General features: G+C 37.8%; 1 protein-coding gene across 2 annotated transcripts in view; it reads right to left on the bottom strand.

Annotated features, from left to right (window-relative positions):
* Window positions 1-16,512, bottom strand: part of ITPR2 (inositol 1,4,5-trisphosphate receptor type 2) — a 529,759-nt gene that overhangs the window by 72,786 nt on the left and 440,461 nt on the right. For both annotated transcript variants that reach the window (XM_021092919.1, XM_021092920.1), the window contains 3 exons: window positions 11,635-11,799; window positions 7,478-7,673; window positions 2,113-2,208 (listed from right to left, as the gene is read on the bottom strand). In XM_021092919.1, the coding sequence (XP_020948578.1) occupies window positions 2,113-2,208; window positions 7,478-7,673; window positions 11,635-11,799 (457 nt within the window). The remainder of the gene's footprint in view (window positions 1-2,112; window positions 2,209-7,477; window positions 7,674-11,634; window positions 11,800-16,512) is intronic.

The following is a 16,512-nucleotide window of genomic DNA, read 5'->3' as shown; positions in this document are numbered from 1 at the left end:
ATAGTTTGCATCTATTAACCCCAAGCTCCCAATCCATCCCACTCCCTCCCCCTTCCCCAAGTCCATGATTTTCTTTTCTGTGCAAAGGTGCATTTGTGCCATACACAAGCAAAATGAAGAAGCTCAGAAACATTCCCAGTTAAAGCAACAGGAGAATTCAACTAAAGCAGTCAATAATGAAACAGACCCCTGCAGTCTGACAGACATTGAGTTCAAAAGGGAGATAGTGAAAATACTGAAGGAATTAAGAGAGGAAATTTTTCTTCTGTAAAGAGCCAGATGGCAAATAGTTTAGGCTTTGTGGGTCACAGATAGTCTCCATTGCATCTTTCTCTTCAAACACAACAAGACAAAAAAAGTTACAACCATTCCTAGCCCAGGGGCGGTACAGAAAGAGGTGACAATTTAGATTTCCCCATAGGCCAAGTTTGCCAGCCCTTGTTTGGGAGCTCACCAAACTTGAGGATGACATGAAAGAGAATGAATACATTGCTTAAGAGAACTGGGATCCATAACGACACCAGGAACCTAATGATATGTAAGAACTGAAAGGAGCCCGGAACCTATAAATCACCTGGTCAAAAAACTCCTTATCTATTCACAGGACATTCTGTGACAGCCCTGGATTATGGGTTGGCAGAAAAATAGAGAAGTCAATGCATGGTCTTATACTTGAATGCCCAAATTCCCAATTATGTGAATAGAGGATAGGCATTCAGGGCTTGACAGCTGAACCAGTGAAGAATGGCAGTGTAGTCAAGAGTCCTCAAACAGGGTTCAAGAGTATGATGTGACTATACATTGCACTATCCTGAATAAGAGAGTACTGCTCGGCTTCTTGCCTTGGAATGTTATATGAAGAGTCACCACTGTGATATGTGAGGGAGGCTGAAGAAGTTGGAGGTGGATAAGCCAGAGGATGCATGGCATGGGATTTTAGGAACTGCAGAGCAGAATTAAGCTACACAAGTAGAGAATGACCTGGTTTGTGGTTTGTAGGTCTGAACTGGGTCTCTAGGTGGTCAGGGAGGGAAAAAGTCTTGGCAGCTGCCCACACTGCCTGCCTAGAGTGGCTAGGATATTGGGATGGAACATATTCATGCATTTAATTCTCCCTTTAGGTCACAGAACATGAAACAAGCAACTTGGGGAAAAGGCCCCATCATTATGACCAGACAGTGTGCATCCAGATGGAAGTGGGGAAATCCATCCTTACCCTGGGCTTAATTCTTGCTTACCTCATTTTCTCTGAGTCCAATTGTGTGTGTGTGTGTGTGTGTGTTTGTTTTTGTATATGTATGTGTGTATATGTGTGTGTGTATATATGAGTGTGTATATCTATATATCTATACATCTTGAAATTGCTAAAGACACATGCTCCCTAAATCTTTGCTGTTTCTAGAAACAGATCACTAATTCATTCTATAGCTCATTAAGTTTCACATATGCCATAGTTTCCAAATTCCTGCCACATCCTAAGAGAACAATTTAGAGTTAAAAGAATTCTTTTCATATGCATGAGTCCATTTGTTCCTTTGGAGGAAGGGAAAGTATCATATGCCGTATCTATCTATCTATCCATCATCTTCCTCCCTCCCGCTCTTCCTTCCTTCCTCTCTTTCTGGACAAGCTATCTGAACAAAGTCCAAGACATGTGCATAACATAGCCAAAGCATAGATCTAGAAAGTGGTAGGTGAGAAATTATAATTAAGTCTTTTGAGTTCTAAACCTATGCTTTTCTATTCTTTGTTAAAGGATGGATTCTTGTGTTAAAGGTAATACATTCTTGTTAAAGGCTGTACAGTTGAGAGCATCTGGCTTAGTGTGTATGGTTTTGCACTACGGCAATGGGATTTTCAACGGCACATACCACAGGGTAAACAGGATAAATTCTCAGGAAAAGAAATAGTATGAGGAACAGGGGCGAGGATACAAAATGATGGGTGTGAAAATCCTTCTTCTATTTGGAAACTTTTCAGTTCTTTTACCCTCCATTCTTCTATTTCGACTCATCACAAAGTTCTTAGAGCGGTTATCTAAGCAGTAATAACATTTCTCAAATAAACATAAATTCAGAAGTATGGCGCTGTCGTGGAGCCCTTTTTACAGACCTGAATTTGAAGCCGGTATCGTGGGTGAACAGTTGTCCTTTTCACATGTCCCCATCATCGCTGAGGTTAAAGTCATAGTAGGAACTGCACTGCCACCTGAGAACACACAGTGAAACCAGGTATAGAGACGAATACGTAATGACAAGAAACAAACAGTTATGGATGCATATAAATAAAAAAGATTTATTAATCCAAAATGGCTGTGTTCCTAAAGTTTTTGCTTAAGTTAGTTTGGAACTCTGAGCACTGTTTTGCCTACTGAAGCAATTTTATAAACAGAGAATAAGTTCCTGGGCCAACCCACTGAAAGTTTTTCCTGTATTTTTTTAAGTGGCTAAGAGAAAGTATTAATAATACTGCCAGCCCTAATCACCTTGGGTAATGATGTTCCCATGGCCAAAGACATTCAGGGCTCTGGCTTGGAAATGCCAGAGACATGTTCCCCAGTGCAGCTGGCGGCCCTGAGCTCTCAGGCACTGGTCAAGGTAGAGCTGGCAAGAGGTGGCATTTCTCACAGTCAAGTATGGGCTCCAGGGAACAGGACATAGAACATCTCAGGGAAGCGAGAATCGAGAATCTGCTGCCAGATCCCTGTTCTGGACCTTTCTTTTCTTCCTTAGTGACCAAGGATCCATCCATTTTCTGGCCTCCCACCTCTCTCCCTGGCCTAGATGGTATAGAAAATAGCAACCTTCTTAATCCGTGTAAAAAAAGGTTTATATGAAAAGGTGTGATTAGAGTTCCCATGGTGGTGCAGCGGGCTAAGGATTCAGTGGTAGTGTCTCTGAGGTGGCACAGGTCTGATCCCTGAGCCCAGCAAAATGGGTTAAGGATCCGGTGTGGATACAGCTGTGGTGTAGGTCACAGCTGCAGCTCAGATTCAATCCCTGGCCTGGGAACTTCTATATGCCATGGGTGTGGCCAGAAAAAAAAAAAAAAGAGAGAGAAAGAAAGTGTGTGTGGTTGGTAACAAATACAAAGTTAGAAGTTCATTCCTCTCAAACCTATTTTTCACAAAGAGCCACCAAGGAAAGTCTAGAAAATGGAGGGAGAGGATTAAGTTCTATTTTTTTTTTTGTCTTTTTAGGGTGCACCCATGGCATATGGAGGTTCCCAGGCTAGGGGTCCAAACACAGCTGAAGCTTCCAGTCTACACTACAGCCACAGCAAAGCCAGATCTGAGTCACGTCGCCAATCTACACCACAGCTCAGGGCAATGTCAAATCCTTAACCCACTGAGCAAGGCAGGGATTAAACCTGCATCCTCTGGACTAGTCAAATTCATTTCTGCTAAGCCATGACGGGAACTCCTAAATTCATCTTTATATACAAAGGGCTGAAGAAATACTCAAGTGTGCTTTAGGGCAGCACCCCATCAAGGTTAGTCTGGTCGTTTGATGAGATGAGGGCAGAACAGGCAAATGGTGGCTGGAGTTAAGACATGGCATGAGGAGAGGGACCAGGCTTGGGGACGCCACTGACACAAGTCTTGGAGATAGAGAGCTGGAGTCAATGGTGAAGGGAAGCCACAGGTTTTATCTCCGTCTCTCTCTGCACCCCGACCACGACAGCCTGGAGGAAATGACAGGTGTATTACGGGTATGGAGGGAGCATCAGGTCGCCAGAGAGGGAGAGAGGTGGGGTTTCTGCATGTTCCCCGGTGCCATTCCCTTAATGAATAAATACTTACTGACTTCGTGCTCCGTGCTAGGCTCTGAGGGCTCAAAGTCAGGGCTTCGGAGAACCCCCAATCATTTAGGGAGCACAGAGAGGTAGAGACAGAATTATAGCAGAATGGAGGAAGTGGATTAGAGGAAAGCGAGGTAGTGATTAGGAGAGGGAGAAACGAGTTCTAGAAAGGAAAAAACAAAAGGCATTTTCAAGAAGGATCCCATCTAGAGGAAACAGGATATACACACAGGATGATGAGGTAGGGAGAAAAGGGGCAATTCCAGGTACCGTCAGTATGGCAAAAGGCACAGAGACCAGAAAAGGCACAGATCAGGCAGAGCTTCTAGGCATATGACTTTTCTTTTTTTAAAAACTAAAGTATAGTTGATTTACAATGTTGTGCCAATTTCTGCTGTACAGAAAAGTGAACCAGTCACATCATATACATATAATACACATATGTTCACACACACACACACACACACACACACACACACACACACACACACACATTCCTTTTCTTATATTATCTTTCATCATGTGGAAGAGATTGGATATAGTTCCCTGTTCTGTACAGTAGGACTTTATTGCTTATCTATTCTAAATGTAATAGTCTGCTTCTACTAACCCCAAACTTAGTCCATCCCACTGCCTCCCCTCTCTACCTTGGCAACCACAAATCTGTTCTCTATGTCTGTGAGTTTGTCTCTATTTTGTAGATAGGCTCATTATGCCATATTTTACATTCCACATGTAAGTGATATCATATAGTACTTGTCTCTCTCTCTGTTTTCCACAGTGGTGGTACCAATTTACAAAGCTACACAATCGAAACAGTGTGGTACTGGTATGAAAATAGACATACTGATCAATGGAACATTATAGAGACCCCAGAAATAAACCCAAACACCTAGGTTCAATTAATCTTTGACAAAAGAGGCAAGAATATAAAACGAGAAACAGGCTAATTATTTTAAAACAAGCATTACACAGCTACCCGAGGTCCCAACAAAGGTTTCCAGCCCAGGAGTCACAGAATTAGTGCTGTGGCTGGGGTGAATGACTTGGCCAGGCAGAAGAGAGGCTGAGGGTGGGGAAGCCACAAGGGAGGTTTTGGCAGGATTCTGGAGAAAGGAAATGTGGGTGAGAAACAGGGAGGCAGCACTGGTGGTGGGGAAGAAGACACAGTGGGAGAGACACTGGCACCTCTACTTGTCAACACAACCTTCTCTCTAACTCCTTGGGCTTTTCCAAGACAAGGATTCCCCTGAACAGTGTCAAGTGCAGGCTCCTGCATCTACAGAGCCAGATTCCACTGATGCCAGAGGTAGGATCTTCATTGTCCTAAATTCCCAAGGGCAATCGCAAATCATGGGCCCTCTGCTGTCATATGCACCTGTGATGCTCCTGCCATTCACCTCTGAACCTCAACCTCCTCTCTTGCTCCTTGATTTTTTCACATTCATGGAAGAATTGTGAACCTGTAAACTCTAAATTTCACTTGGTACTTAGGTGTGTTATCTTTGATAATTTCACTCAACTTTGGGAGAAAATAGTGTTCAATAATTGAAAGAATAAATTTTATGCTATGTATCAACAGACATAAATGGCACTAGAAATTAAATTTAAAATATTACATTATCATGCTAAGTGAAGTAAGACAGATAAAGACAAATATATGATATCACTTACATGTGGATCTAATAAAAATGATACAAAAGAACTTATTTACAAAACAAAAAACAGTTCAAAATCAAACTTACAGTGACCAAAGGGGAAACATGGAGGGGGGAGGAGGGATAAATTAAGAGAATGAGAATAACATACACACTACTATATATAAAATATATAACTAACAAGGACCTATAGCACAGGGCCATCTACTCAATATTCTCCAATATGGGAAAAGAATTTGAGAAAGAATGGATATGTGTATATGATAACTGATTTGCTGTACAGTTGAAACTAACCAAGACTGTAAGACAACCATACTCCAAGAAATTTAAAAAAATTAAAAAGAACCATGAAAAAGGTGATAAAATAAAATAATAACAGAATCTTACAATAAAGAACTTCATGGAAAAATTAAAATATTATGAAAATATGATTGCTTCTTCCACAATGCTCTCTATGAAACAAAAACTCTCAATCTATGAAGAATCAAGAGTTTGACTTTGTTAGCTATTTTGTATGCTATATTTTCCTAGTATTTACAAATGCTTTCTCTCATTTAACAGCTTTTTATATAGATATGCATAAACATTTTTATGAAGATCTTGACATTTTAGTTTCAGTATTGCCTATTTTATAAAAAAAAGGAAAGAAGACTTTTATAATTCTAAGGGAAATATAATTAACATATATCTTGAAATGCACAATTAAAGTTACTTACAATGAGATTCATAAAACAATAATGACTGCACACATTTGAATTCAGAAATTACGATGATTCAGATCAGACTCTATACTGAATAACTCAATGTGATCATGCCTAGTAAATGGTTAAAACAAAGATTTTTTGAAAACGGATAGTTTATATTCACAGGTAGTTTGGTACAAGCGAAGTTTAGTGGGATTTATATATATATATGAGCTTTTCCTTCAAATACTTACCCTTATAAAATTCTGGACAAAGTAATATTTAAGGAAGAATAAGAAAGCCCAGTAACAGAAAATATACAAAGTGTCTGTGAATAAAGACTAACACCTAGGTCTAAAAATCAGTCTCAAGTTTAATAACTTTCAATCTACATGTTTCTATTCTGTGCTTTAATCACTTAGATGGAGTAACAGATATAAATGCCATTTAATCATCCCATATTCTAAAAGCACCAGTAATTAAATTCTGCTTTTAAATTTGATGGTTTGAAGAAAGAGAGTCATTTTGTGGTTTCCATTCCCACAACCCATAGGCAGTGGAATCACCCAGAGAAATTATCAGCAAAGTGCGGAACTATGAGGTCCGTTCAACAAAGCAGGAGACGCGGAAAAAGAATAAGAACGAAATTTAACCAAAACAATGAAAGGCCAAAAAGGGGGAAAAAAGAAACCATTAGGGAATATAATAAACAAAAAATCCAAAGTAAGTTGGAAAGAATCATAGCGAGTGTAAATGGTGCTGCCAAACCAGTCATATAACAAAAATCAACAGCACACAGAAATTCTGACAGCCACATCCTGGTGAGCTGAGTCCCTTACCGACAATATTTTGAGCACTTTTTCAATACCAAATTTTCTGAGTATCTGATAGTTCCCATATCAAAGCATTTATAATTTTCAATTATTGAAGTGTAATATAATGTACTGTGAGTAAACACGTAAGAAATAATGGTTGTGAATAATGCTGGATGTTCTTAGGGGAGGCAGGGGAAAGAGAAGGAAAAGAATCCCAGAGCTATTACCCTGCACTGAAATTATTGACCATCTCCTGGAGTATAGTCAACACCTGAAACCTTTGTATTGAGACTGAGCTTAGGTGACGTTTCTTGTATAAGGATTTTCCTATACACATTGTCTGCTAATATACAGCCTACGGGTATTCCACATTCATGAGATCTTAGTGAACAAGAACATGTTTTCAAAGGAATGAACGGAAAGATTGCCTCCAATAGTGTTTATCCATGATCCTCTCAACAAGCTCTGTACAAGTCAGAGCCACCGTCAGAGGAAGCTCATTTACTGGTAACAGCAATACCTGTAGTAGGAGTTCTGTTCTTCAGCCTATCCACCTCCATAGTGAAGTCATCCTTCAGAAAAAGGAACCCAATAATGGAAAACAGGTAGACAAGGATGAGGGCAAGGACCGCAGTTAGAATAATGGAACGTCCATTCCGTGTGACACTTTTGATGACATTGAGCAGAGTCTCTTCTCTATATACCAAATCAAAGAGCTACAAAAATAAACAAAAAAAGCAAAACAAACAAAAAAATGCAATGAAGCAAAAGAAGAATAAATATAAATGTAATTAAAAATACAAATGCAGGCCTTTTCAGTTTACTGTGAAAGAATAACAATATAAATAAAACCTTAAAAATGACCCTAAATATCCATTTATTCTTGAGTTGGAATGCATTAATAGGCTATTTCCCAATAAAGATAACTCTGACATCACATAAAATGTGCATTTGTTGGTTTTGTAACCAATATAATATCCATTTTTTTAAGACCTGGAAAGAGCACCGTTTCAAACTTGAATTTAGAAAAATTATTATACATAACCAACTGAGCTACTGATTCCCTATTTTTAGCCTTAGTGATATTCTGCAGTTGCTTCTGGAATATGTAAAATGGTTAAAGTGAGAATGCTAAAGTAGGTTCACGTAAGTGATGAATAATAGACAGATTCATTCAAAGCATTGTTTAATCAAGGGATTCGAGGTGAAATGACAAGAATTCAATTTGATGAGCCCACTATAATAGAAAAGTTATGAAATTTAAAAACATCTGAGAAATGCGAACTCCTTTCTTAATAAACATTATAATGAGGGCAAAACCTACTACTTTAGTATATACTTGTAGAAACAGAAGTATAAACAAAAATACAACACACACATGTTAACTTACTTCCTCTAATGGGTTATTTTCCATTTTGTGTTCAGTAGTAGAAAATCTATGCAACAGTCAAGAACCTAGCTCTCTGCTATCTGCAATCAACTTGAAGAACAATTTTATTTATTGCTATATTACAAAGTTGAAATTATACTTTAGCAAGCACATGTTTTATTATCAAAAGCTGGTTAAAAGCAGCAAATTAACATGTATTTTAAAGAAGCCATAAATATCTGTTTGGAAATGAATAATATTTTTGATTTTGGAATAATTAGCGTTTGTCTTCTGCTATCTGTGGGCAATGATTAGAATTTCTGAACTGGTTCAAACGATTAATTATCCGTGTCATTCATCCTTTCAGAAACACCAGGGCCTTGTACTCTGTTTTTCTGATTACTGAGGCTTATAAAATTACTTTCCAATTTAATTGTAGTCTTGCAAAGAGTTGCGGTCAATATACTACTTTGTTTGCTCACCTTAGGACACTGATATTTTATGATGGTCAAATAAAAATAATACGTTTAACTATTTTGCTATCTGTTTATATCTTGGAGGGAGCTACAGTCTTTAGAAACAAAGTTCATAGTCTTCTGTAAACTCAAATTAAGTAACACAAATTCAACACTTAGTTGGACAGAGGGGAGATTTGCTCTCAGCTGAATAGTGGCTTAAAGAAAAGGTCTGGCAATGGGTTCCAGCTCATTTCTGCATAGTTTCTGAAAGTTTTCAAAAGCCTATGGGATACCTGCTAAAAATTCATATTTCTGGGCCCCAATATCAGAAAAATTGCATATTTCTGATACCCATGGAATCTTAAGAATGCAAAGGAATTGACATTGGACAAGTGAATGGTTCCTTTTGTTTATTTCTGAAAAGAAAATCTAGAGTGTGGGTTTTTTTCTTTTTTTTTTTTTTTTTTCCTTTTCAGGGCCACACCTACAGCATATGCAGCATATGGAAGTTACAAAACTATGGGTCAAATCAGAGCTGAGCAGCAGCTGCTAGTCTACACCACAGCCACAGCCACAGCAACACTGGATTGGACATGCATCTGTGGTCTACAACACAGCTTGTGGCAATTGCCAGATCCTTAACTGACTGAGTGAGGCCAGGGATTGCACCTGCATCTTCATGGATACTATGCCAGGTTCTTAACCCACTGAACCACAATAGGAACTCCCTAGAGTATTGTTTTTATTACTGGTTAAAGGATTGGCATTTGTGGATATAACTGGGGATGCATTTTATACACATTTTTAAAACATAAAAAAATTTTTAGGAGCCCTTCATGGCTCAGCAGTAATGAACCCAACTAATATCCATGAGAACATGGATTTGACCCCTGGCCTCACTCAGTGGTTTAAGGATCCATCATTGCCATGAGCTGTGGTGTAGGTCGGCTCGAATGGATCCTGCATTGCTGTGGCTGTGGTGTACGCCAGCAGCTACAGCTCTGATTTAACCCCTGGGAACTTCAATATGCCATAGGTGCGGCCCTAAAAAGACAACAACAAAAAAATGTTTTAAAATACATTTAAATACTATTTTGGCATTATGTCTATTACCATTTCCTAGCACTCTAAACATGAAAATGCACTATACCCTTTTTATAAAAACCAGTCCAACGAAAACCAATTAGCATCAATCAGTATCGTAATATTTGAAAGATAAAAGAGGAAAATACAACTAGAAAATAAGGTTAACATAAATTAAAAGTTACATTACTATTAATAGTCATATAATAGTTCACAAACTTTATTATGTCAAAAAACTTTCCTTAAATAACAATGATTTATTGTTATTTAATACATATCATTCCACGTGTTTTTTCATATCGTTTCTTTACTGGATCTTGACATTACTAGTCTCTCATACTATTGCTAACCATTTCATAGACAAGCAGGTTGAAGCACAAAAACATTATAATGAATATTACGTATTACAGTCAGGGGCAAGTGCTGGGTATAATAGGACTATACATATTAGAGGCAGACTTTCAAAAATGGAATTTTTATGGTGAATCAGAGCAGAGAAGGAATTCATTTAGATTCCCTAAACAGACAAAAAAATTAGGAAGACAATTTTGTATCAAAACCTAAGGGACAAATCCTCTCTTCACTGGGGCTCTTTCAAGAGTTTGAGGGAAAACCGAAAATTAGCTTCTGATTCAATCTTCCTACACGGGTGCACTAGACAACAGAGAAGCAGGAGGCAATGGACTTGTCTCTCATGACCCAAGCAAACTGGGTCAGCATAATATTTTCACATCTCCAACTTGTTTTTAGGTCTCCACTGCAGACCAGCTATGAGCTGATGATATAGATAAATTGCTCTGATGGCATCATGATGCTAACCCGGCTCTAAGTTTCAAAATATTATCATATATTTATATTGACTCCTCCCCTGGTTAATGGCTATAGAATACATATGTGGGAAGGAAAACTGAAAGCCAGCAAAAAACCAAAACCACAACCAAAAGTTCCTACTACTCTAGAAGAAATCTGAAAATCCATTTAATGAATAGAAATTTGTCGATAAGCTCCACAACGACATACTAATCTCAAACTAAAAGACTGTCCTTGGAGTTTCTGTTGTGGCTCAGGAGGTTAAGAACCCAACATAGTGTCCATGAGGATGTGGGTTCCATCCCTGGCCTCGCTCAGTGGGCTAAGGATCCGGCATTGCCACGAAGCTGCAGCATAGGTTACAGAGGTGGCTCAGATCCAGCGTTGCTATGGCTCTGGCCTAGGCGGCCTCTTTAGCTTTGATTCAACCCCTAGTCTGGGAACTTTCATAGGCTGCAGGTGTGGCCCTAAAAAGAAAACAAACAAACAAAAACAAAAAAGAAGACTGTCCTTAAAACAACTCATTGGTTTTTTTTGCTAATCTGGCTTTCCCCCTCACTTTATTTATATGCCATTCTAAAGAGGCACAAAATGCTTTGTATTATAAATACAATGAATTCAATACCAAGAAAATACAATCCTTTACTTATTGAAAAATCTCTAAGTGTATAGGGAAGTGTGCTTTGGCTGATAGCCAAAGCAGTCTGTTATATGAAGCCTGGGTCGAGGTGGGTCTCAGTGAGTATGAAACAAAGAATTGTGCCACCTATGTGGTTTCTCAGAGAAAAAGACTAAAAGTAACAATAATGCATGATTTTCCTAGGAAATTCTAAAAATAATGTAATTTGTCCTCAATGTTAGGACCTGCTTTAGAAAAAACAATCAAAGGGAGAAGCATAAGCAGCAGCAGCAGTGTATTTTTTTCAGCAGTGACTGTCCCCACAGAGATGTACTCACCAGGAAGCTATAGAAGAATTCATGGACAAAGAGGCCCAGCATGCAAACCAGGACATATGCTACGTGGTAGAGAAAGGCCATGTCCAGGATGACCGCTCGGTACCCTCGGGTGAACGTGCCACGATTTCCGACAAAACTCACCAGAAATACGATTTTATTACAAAGCTAGAGGGAGGAAAAGATTAGATTTTACTGTCTTATTTATCTTAAAACTCAAAATAGCAGATCATTGACAAAACCTATTATTCACGAAGACTGTGGCTTTCTTTGACGATTTCTCATTTTGCAATTTTTTGGCACGGCTTACAAATCTGCATATAAACACAATACAGCTTAAACTTGTATTCTTTGCACTTCCAGGGAATGGGCGGGAAAGTGACTAAGAGTCCCAGCTCTGCCATCAAGACAGACCTGACTTTAAATCCTACTACTGTCATCTGACCCAGTCCATGCAGCTGTAGACCTTGACTGTTTCTTCTGAAAAACTGGAATAAAGGAATTCCCACCTTATAGAATTCTTCAAAGAATTAAATAATTCATAATGCATATGAAGCTCTTAGTACAATGATTCTTGAAATACTACTCATTATATTTTCCATATTAAAAGTAATACATGCAATGTTTTTATTACACTGTAAATGAAACAAAATATCCAGAGATTTGCTTTTGCTTTTTTTTTTTGTCTTTTTAGGGTTGCACCTGTGGCATGTGGAGGTTCCCAGGCAAGGGGTCTGATCGGAGCTGTAGCCACCAGTGTATGACACAGCCACAGCAATGCCAGATCCGAGCCACGTCTGTGACCTAAATGACAGCTCACAGCAATGCCAGACCCTTATTAACCCACTGAGCGAGGCCACGGATCAAACCTGTGTTCTAATGGATACTAGTCAGATTCATTTCCACTGAGCCATGATGGGAACTCCTGTTTTCGATTTTTTTAATCCTAGACTTTACTATTATTTTAAACAAGTAAACCATTAAAAATTATTTTTGTATATAATTTACTCTACATACATAAATATATAAATATACCTACCCACCTAGGATTAAAATAAATATAATACTTGCATGTATTTTCTAAGCTCTATGTATGGTAATCATTCAGTAAACATTTTGGAGTATTTATTTTGCTTGGAACCTGGTAGAGTATTTATATTAAAAATGCATTTAAAACTGCCTTTTGTGGCATAATTTTAGAATACAGAAATTTATACTGAGGTTCTTTCATAACAACAACGTGTGCAATAATTTCCAAAGAACACAGTTATCATAAACTCATGGTTATCATAAACTAGTTCTAGATGTTTGGTTCTCGAATCACTGCATTATCAACCGAAAAGCTAGTTTTGCTTCTTAATCATCAAGAAAAGCATTACTGATTTCAAAATTTCAGTTAGTTCTTCCAAATCGTACCATGAATTCTTTAAGTTTTCTAATGGTACCATATTTGTCTTTATATGTCCAAACCTCATTTGGGGAAACAGCTTGCTCTTTACAATATCATCGTGAGGGTTTTTTTAGTGTACATGAAAAAAATTACCTTACGGAGTGATTTTAAATAACACCAGGAGAAGTATAACACTTTAGGAAGAAGTAAAATTTAAAAGGTTAGAAAAACTTTTTCTTTCAAGTTTCTCAAGTCCAAATCGATGCAGGTAAAATGAGAGGGTTTATTTACCATTACATGTTGTGAAGACAGCCAAACCAAATCAACAACATAACAGCTAAAAAGTTCAAACCTCTCCTAATTTGCTCCATGTTAATTAACTATCCTTTCAATAACTGATATTATCAATTCTTTCATGTGTTAGTAATTGAATAATGTTAAATAGAAAGTCTTATTTCACTAGTCTTTCATCATCATATGGGTACATTATTATTAAATATAGCTACAGTATTCAGGATGTCTGTTGTTTACTATCCAAAAGCAAGTTTGATATTATAAAAAGTCATTGATATGAAACAAAAATGAAGTGCTATGAAGGAGTTCCCGTCGTGGCACAGTGGTTAACGAATCCGACTAAGAACCATGAGGTTGCGGGTTCAATCCCTGACCTTGCTCAGTGGGTTAACGATCTGGCATGGCTGTGAGCTGTGGTGTAGGTTGCAGACGCGGCTCGGATCCCGCGTTGCTGTGGCTCTGGCGTAGGCCGGCGGCTACAGCTCTGATTCCACCCCTAGCCTGGGAACCTCCATATGCCATGGGAGTGGCCCAAGAAATGGCAAAAAGACAAAAAGACAAAAAAAAAAAAAAAAAAGCTATGAAAATAAAGCTAAAAATTAAAACTATGACTTTTCAGAAGGATTGATGGTATGTTTAAGACAAACTGTTTATATGCTGTGTCCTTTATCTCCGCTTCTCTAAAAATTACGGAGGAAAACTCTAAGTCCTCTATACTGGGGAAAAGTGATACATTGAATTCAAGTGTTCAAAACGAGCAATACATTTCAGTTCTCAAATAATGCAAAAGCAAGGACATATTTCTGCTTTAAAAGGCCTCTGCCACTTCTGCATGAAAAACAAAGATTTGCTTGTTTTCTGGTTAATTTTTTTGAACCTTGACCTAGAGCTTGATGTTGATGAATATGCTCCTGTTCCCTTGACTAAGCCTCTACGGGGAGTGGAGTGAATACTACCAGTGGTACCCAACTATTCCTGTACAGATCAGAGGTAGGAACTGTTGTCTTTTTGTTTTGAAGTGCTCATACCATGAAGAAAAAAGTCTGAGGATAGATGATTTGAGTAGGAAAGAACTTGAATGGTGGTTTTTTTCTGCCCCATGACCTTAAAGTTTGCAAATTAATTTTATTGAGCATTTTCCATGAAAGCTGGGAATATGTATGGAAATGAAGAACTTACAAACACATTCTCCCTTTTCATGTCATGACTTACTTGACACTGTCTAGCCAGTCTCTCATTTGCCAATACTGTTACGTAGGCAGTCATGGCTTCTATGGCAAGGGTCCACATGGGCAGCAATAAGTGGGGGGTGTTGGCACTAGGCGAGGTGGTCAAAAGGCCATCCTCATCTGAACTGGTGTTGGAAGGACCCTCAAGTTAGCACACAAACGCCAATATAAATGGTCATAATCGTCCCATACATTTTTCCCTTTCTCCATCTATTCTTCAAAGCTGCCCCTGATATATTTTTTGTTGTTGTTGAGAATGAGGTAAATGCTGAGAAGGTGGGGAGAAAAAGTGGTGAGTGAGGGAGGAAAATGTAAACTCCCTGCACAGCCTTTTAAAAGTGACACATCATCCAAATGATGTATGAACAGTCTTCTAAAACAGCAAAATTAATGTTCATTTGTTAATTATTGTATACTAAAACAAGTTCATTCTTTTTGCTGTTGTTGGCCACACCTGTGGCACTGAGAAGTTCCCAGGCCAGGGATCAGACCTGCACCACAGCCAGATACTTAACCTGATGTTCCACAGGGAAACTCCACGAGGTCATTGCTTTTTAGTAGGTAGATTAATTGTATAGTATAGTAATATTTTCATATATACTTTATATTTTATTAATATGTCTTTGCAGTACTTTTTAATTTTTAAACAGTGCAACATACCGGAAAGACCCTGGATTAGAAGCTGGGCCATCAGGGTTCCAGTCTTGGCTCTACCACTAATTAGTCTGGTAAATCCTCCTGGTCCCTATAGGATGCTGTATTCTCATTTCTAAAATAAAAGGCCTATAAATTAATAAGCCTTATGGTGCCTCATAGATCTAGAATTCTATGTGGTGTCCTTTTAAATTTTGCTATTTTAAGTGATCACAGAAATTTATAGCTGCCTTTATACTATCCTTTTTGTCTTATTTGGTCTTACATCCCTGATCAGTGATTCTATCCCCATCTTACACTGTTCCTATGGGAAAACATGACCTATTTTCCAGAAACAAATGACAGCAAAAAAAAAATTTTTTTTTCTACTATTTATTGAAAAGTAAAATTAAATTTATTATCTTGAACTACAGGTTAACTACCTTACCATATATTCATTAACCGTCTTACTGGAAAGGAGATTATTTGATTTAAAAGTCTCCATTTCAGAGAGGTTACATCTTGGGCAGGATAAGGTTCTACAGTTAAAGCCTAAGGCAAATTAGTCATGTAGTCAAAATCACCCAAGAAATCTTTTAAATTGCCAACGCAGTAGTACAGTAAACAAGGATGGAAATGGTAGTGTCTCTTATTATAATAAATGCATCAAAGGCTAGTATTCTCCCAGCACTGGGGCAGTTTTCTGAAGTAGAAGCATTCAGTGACCATATTATATGAAAAATAGGGTATGTGTGTGTGTGAAAGAGAGAGAGAGCGAGTATGAATGTTTTAACTCCAAATATATCTTTCACAGGTACTTATTATATTATCATTTATTAAAAATATCTAAAAATCTAAACAAGTAAGAACTAATGGTTAACTGAATGGTATGGTTAAATAAATTCCATAACATCCATACAACTGGAAATACTCTAGTTATTAACATGCGACTTACAAATAAGCTAAATGGTTTGAAAAAATATGAAGTGATCCCAAACTGATAAAAATGTGTCAATATTTGCCAAAATACTATGTTAATCCCCATTACCAGTACTAAAAATGTAATGCAGAGAGTGAAAAGAAAACTGTACTGAGTTATGAGATATGTTTCTATGAGATATGCTTTTATCACAAGAGAAAACCGTGAATTTTTAAAAACACCTCAAATATTAAGGTAACCCCTGTGACAAGACAGAGAAGCTAGCTGCAAGCTAAATGAAACCTGCCTTTTAAGACACTGGTAAAGACAAGATGAAGCATCATAATAAACAGAAACTGATAATACTAAGTACTCAGAACATAGACTGAGATTTTTTTCCTCCCACTTGATTCCTT

Source organism: Sus scrofa, chromosome 5 (assembly GCF_000003025.6).
Source record: "Sus scrofa isolate TJ Tabasco breed Duroc chromosome 5, Sscrofa11.1, whole genome shotgun sequence".
In the NCBI taxonomy this organism is placed as follows: Eukaryota; Metazoa; Chordata; class Mammalia; order Artiodactyla; family Suidae; genus Sus; species Sus scrofa.
The sequence above is the reverse complement of the archived record's forward strand: the minus strand, read 5'-3'. Positions and strand labels throughout refer to the sequence as shown.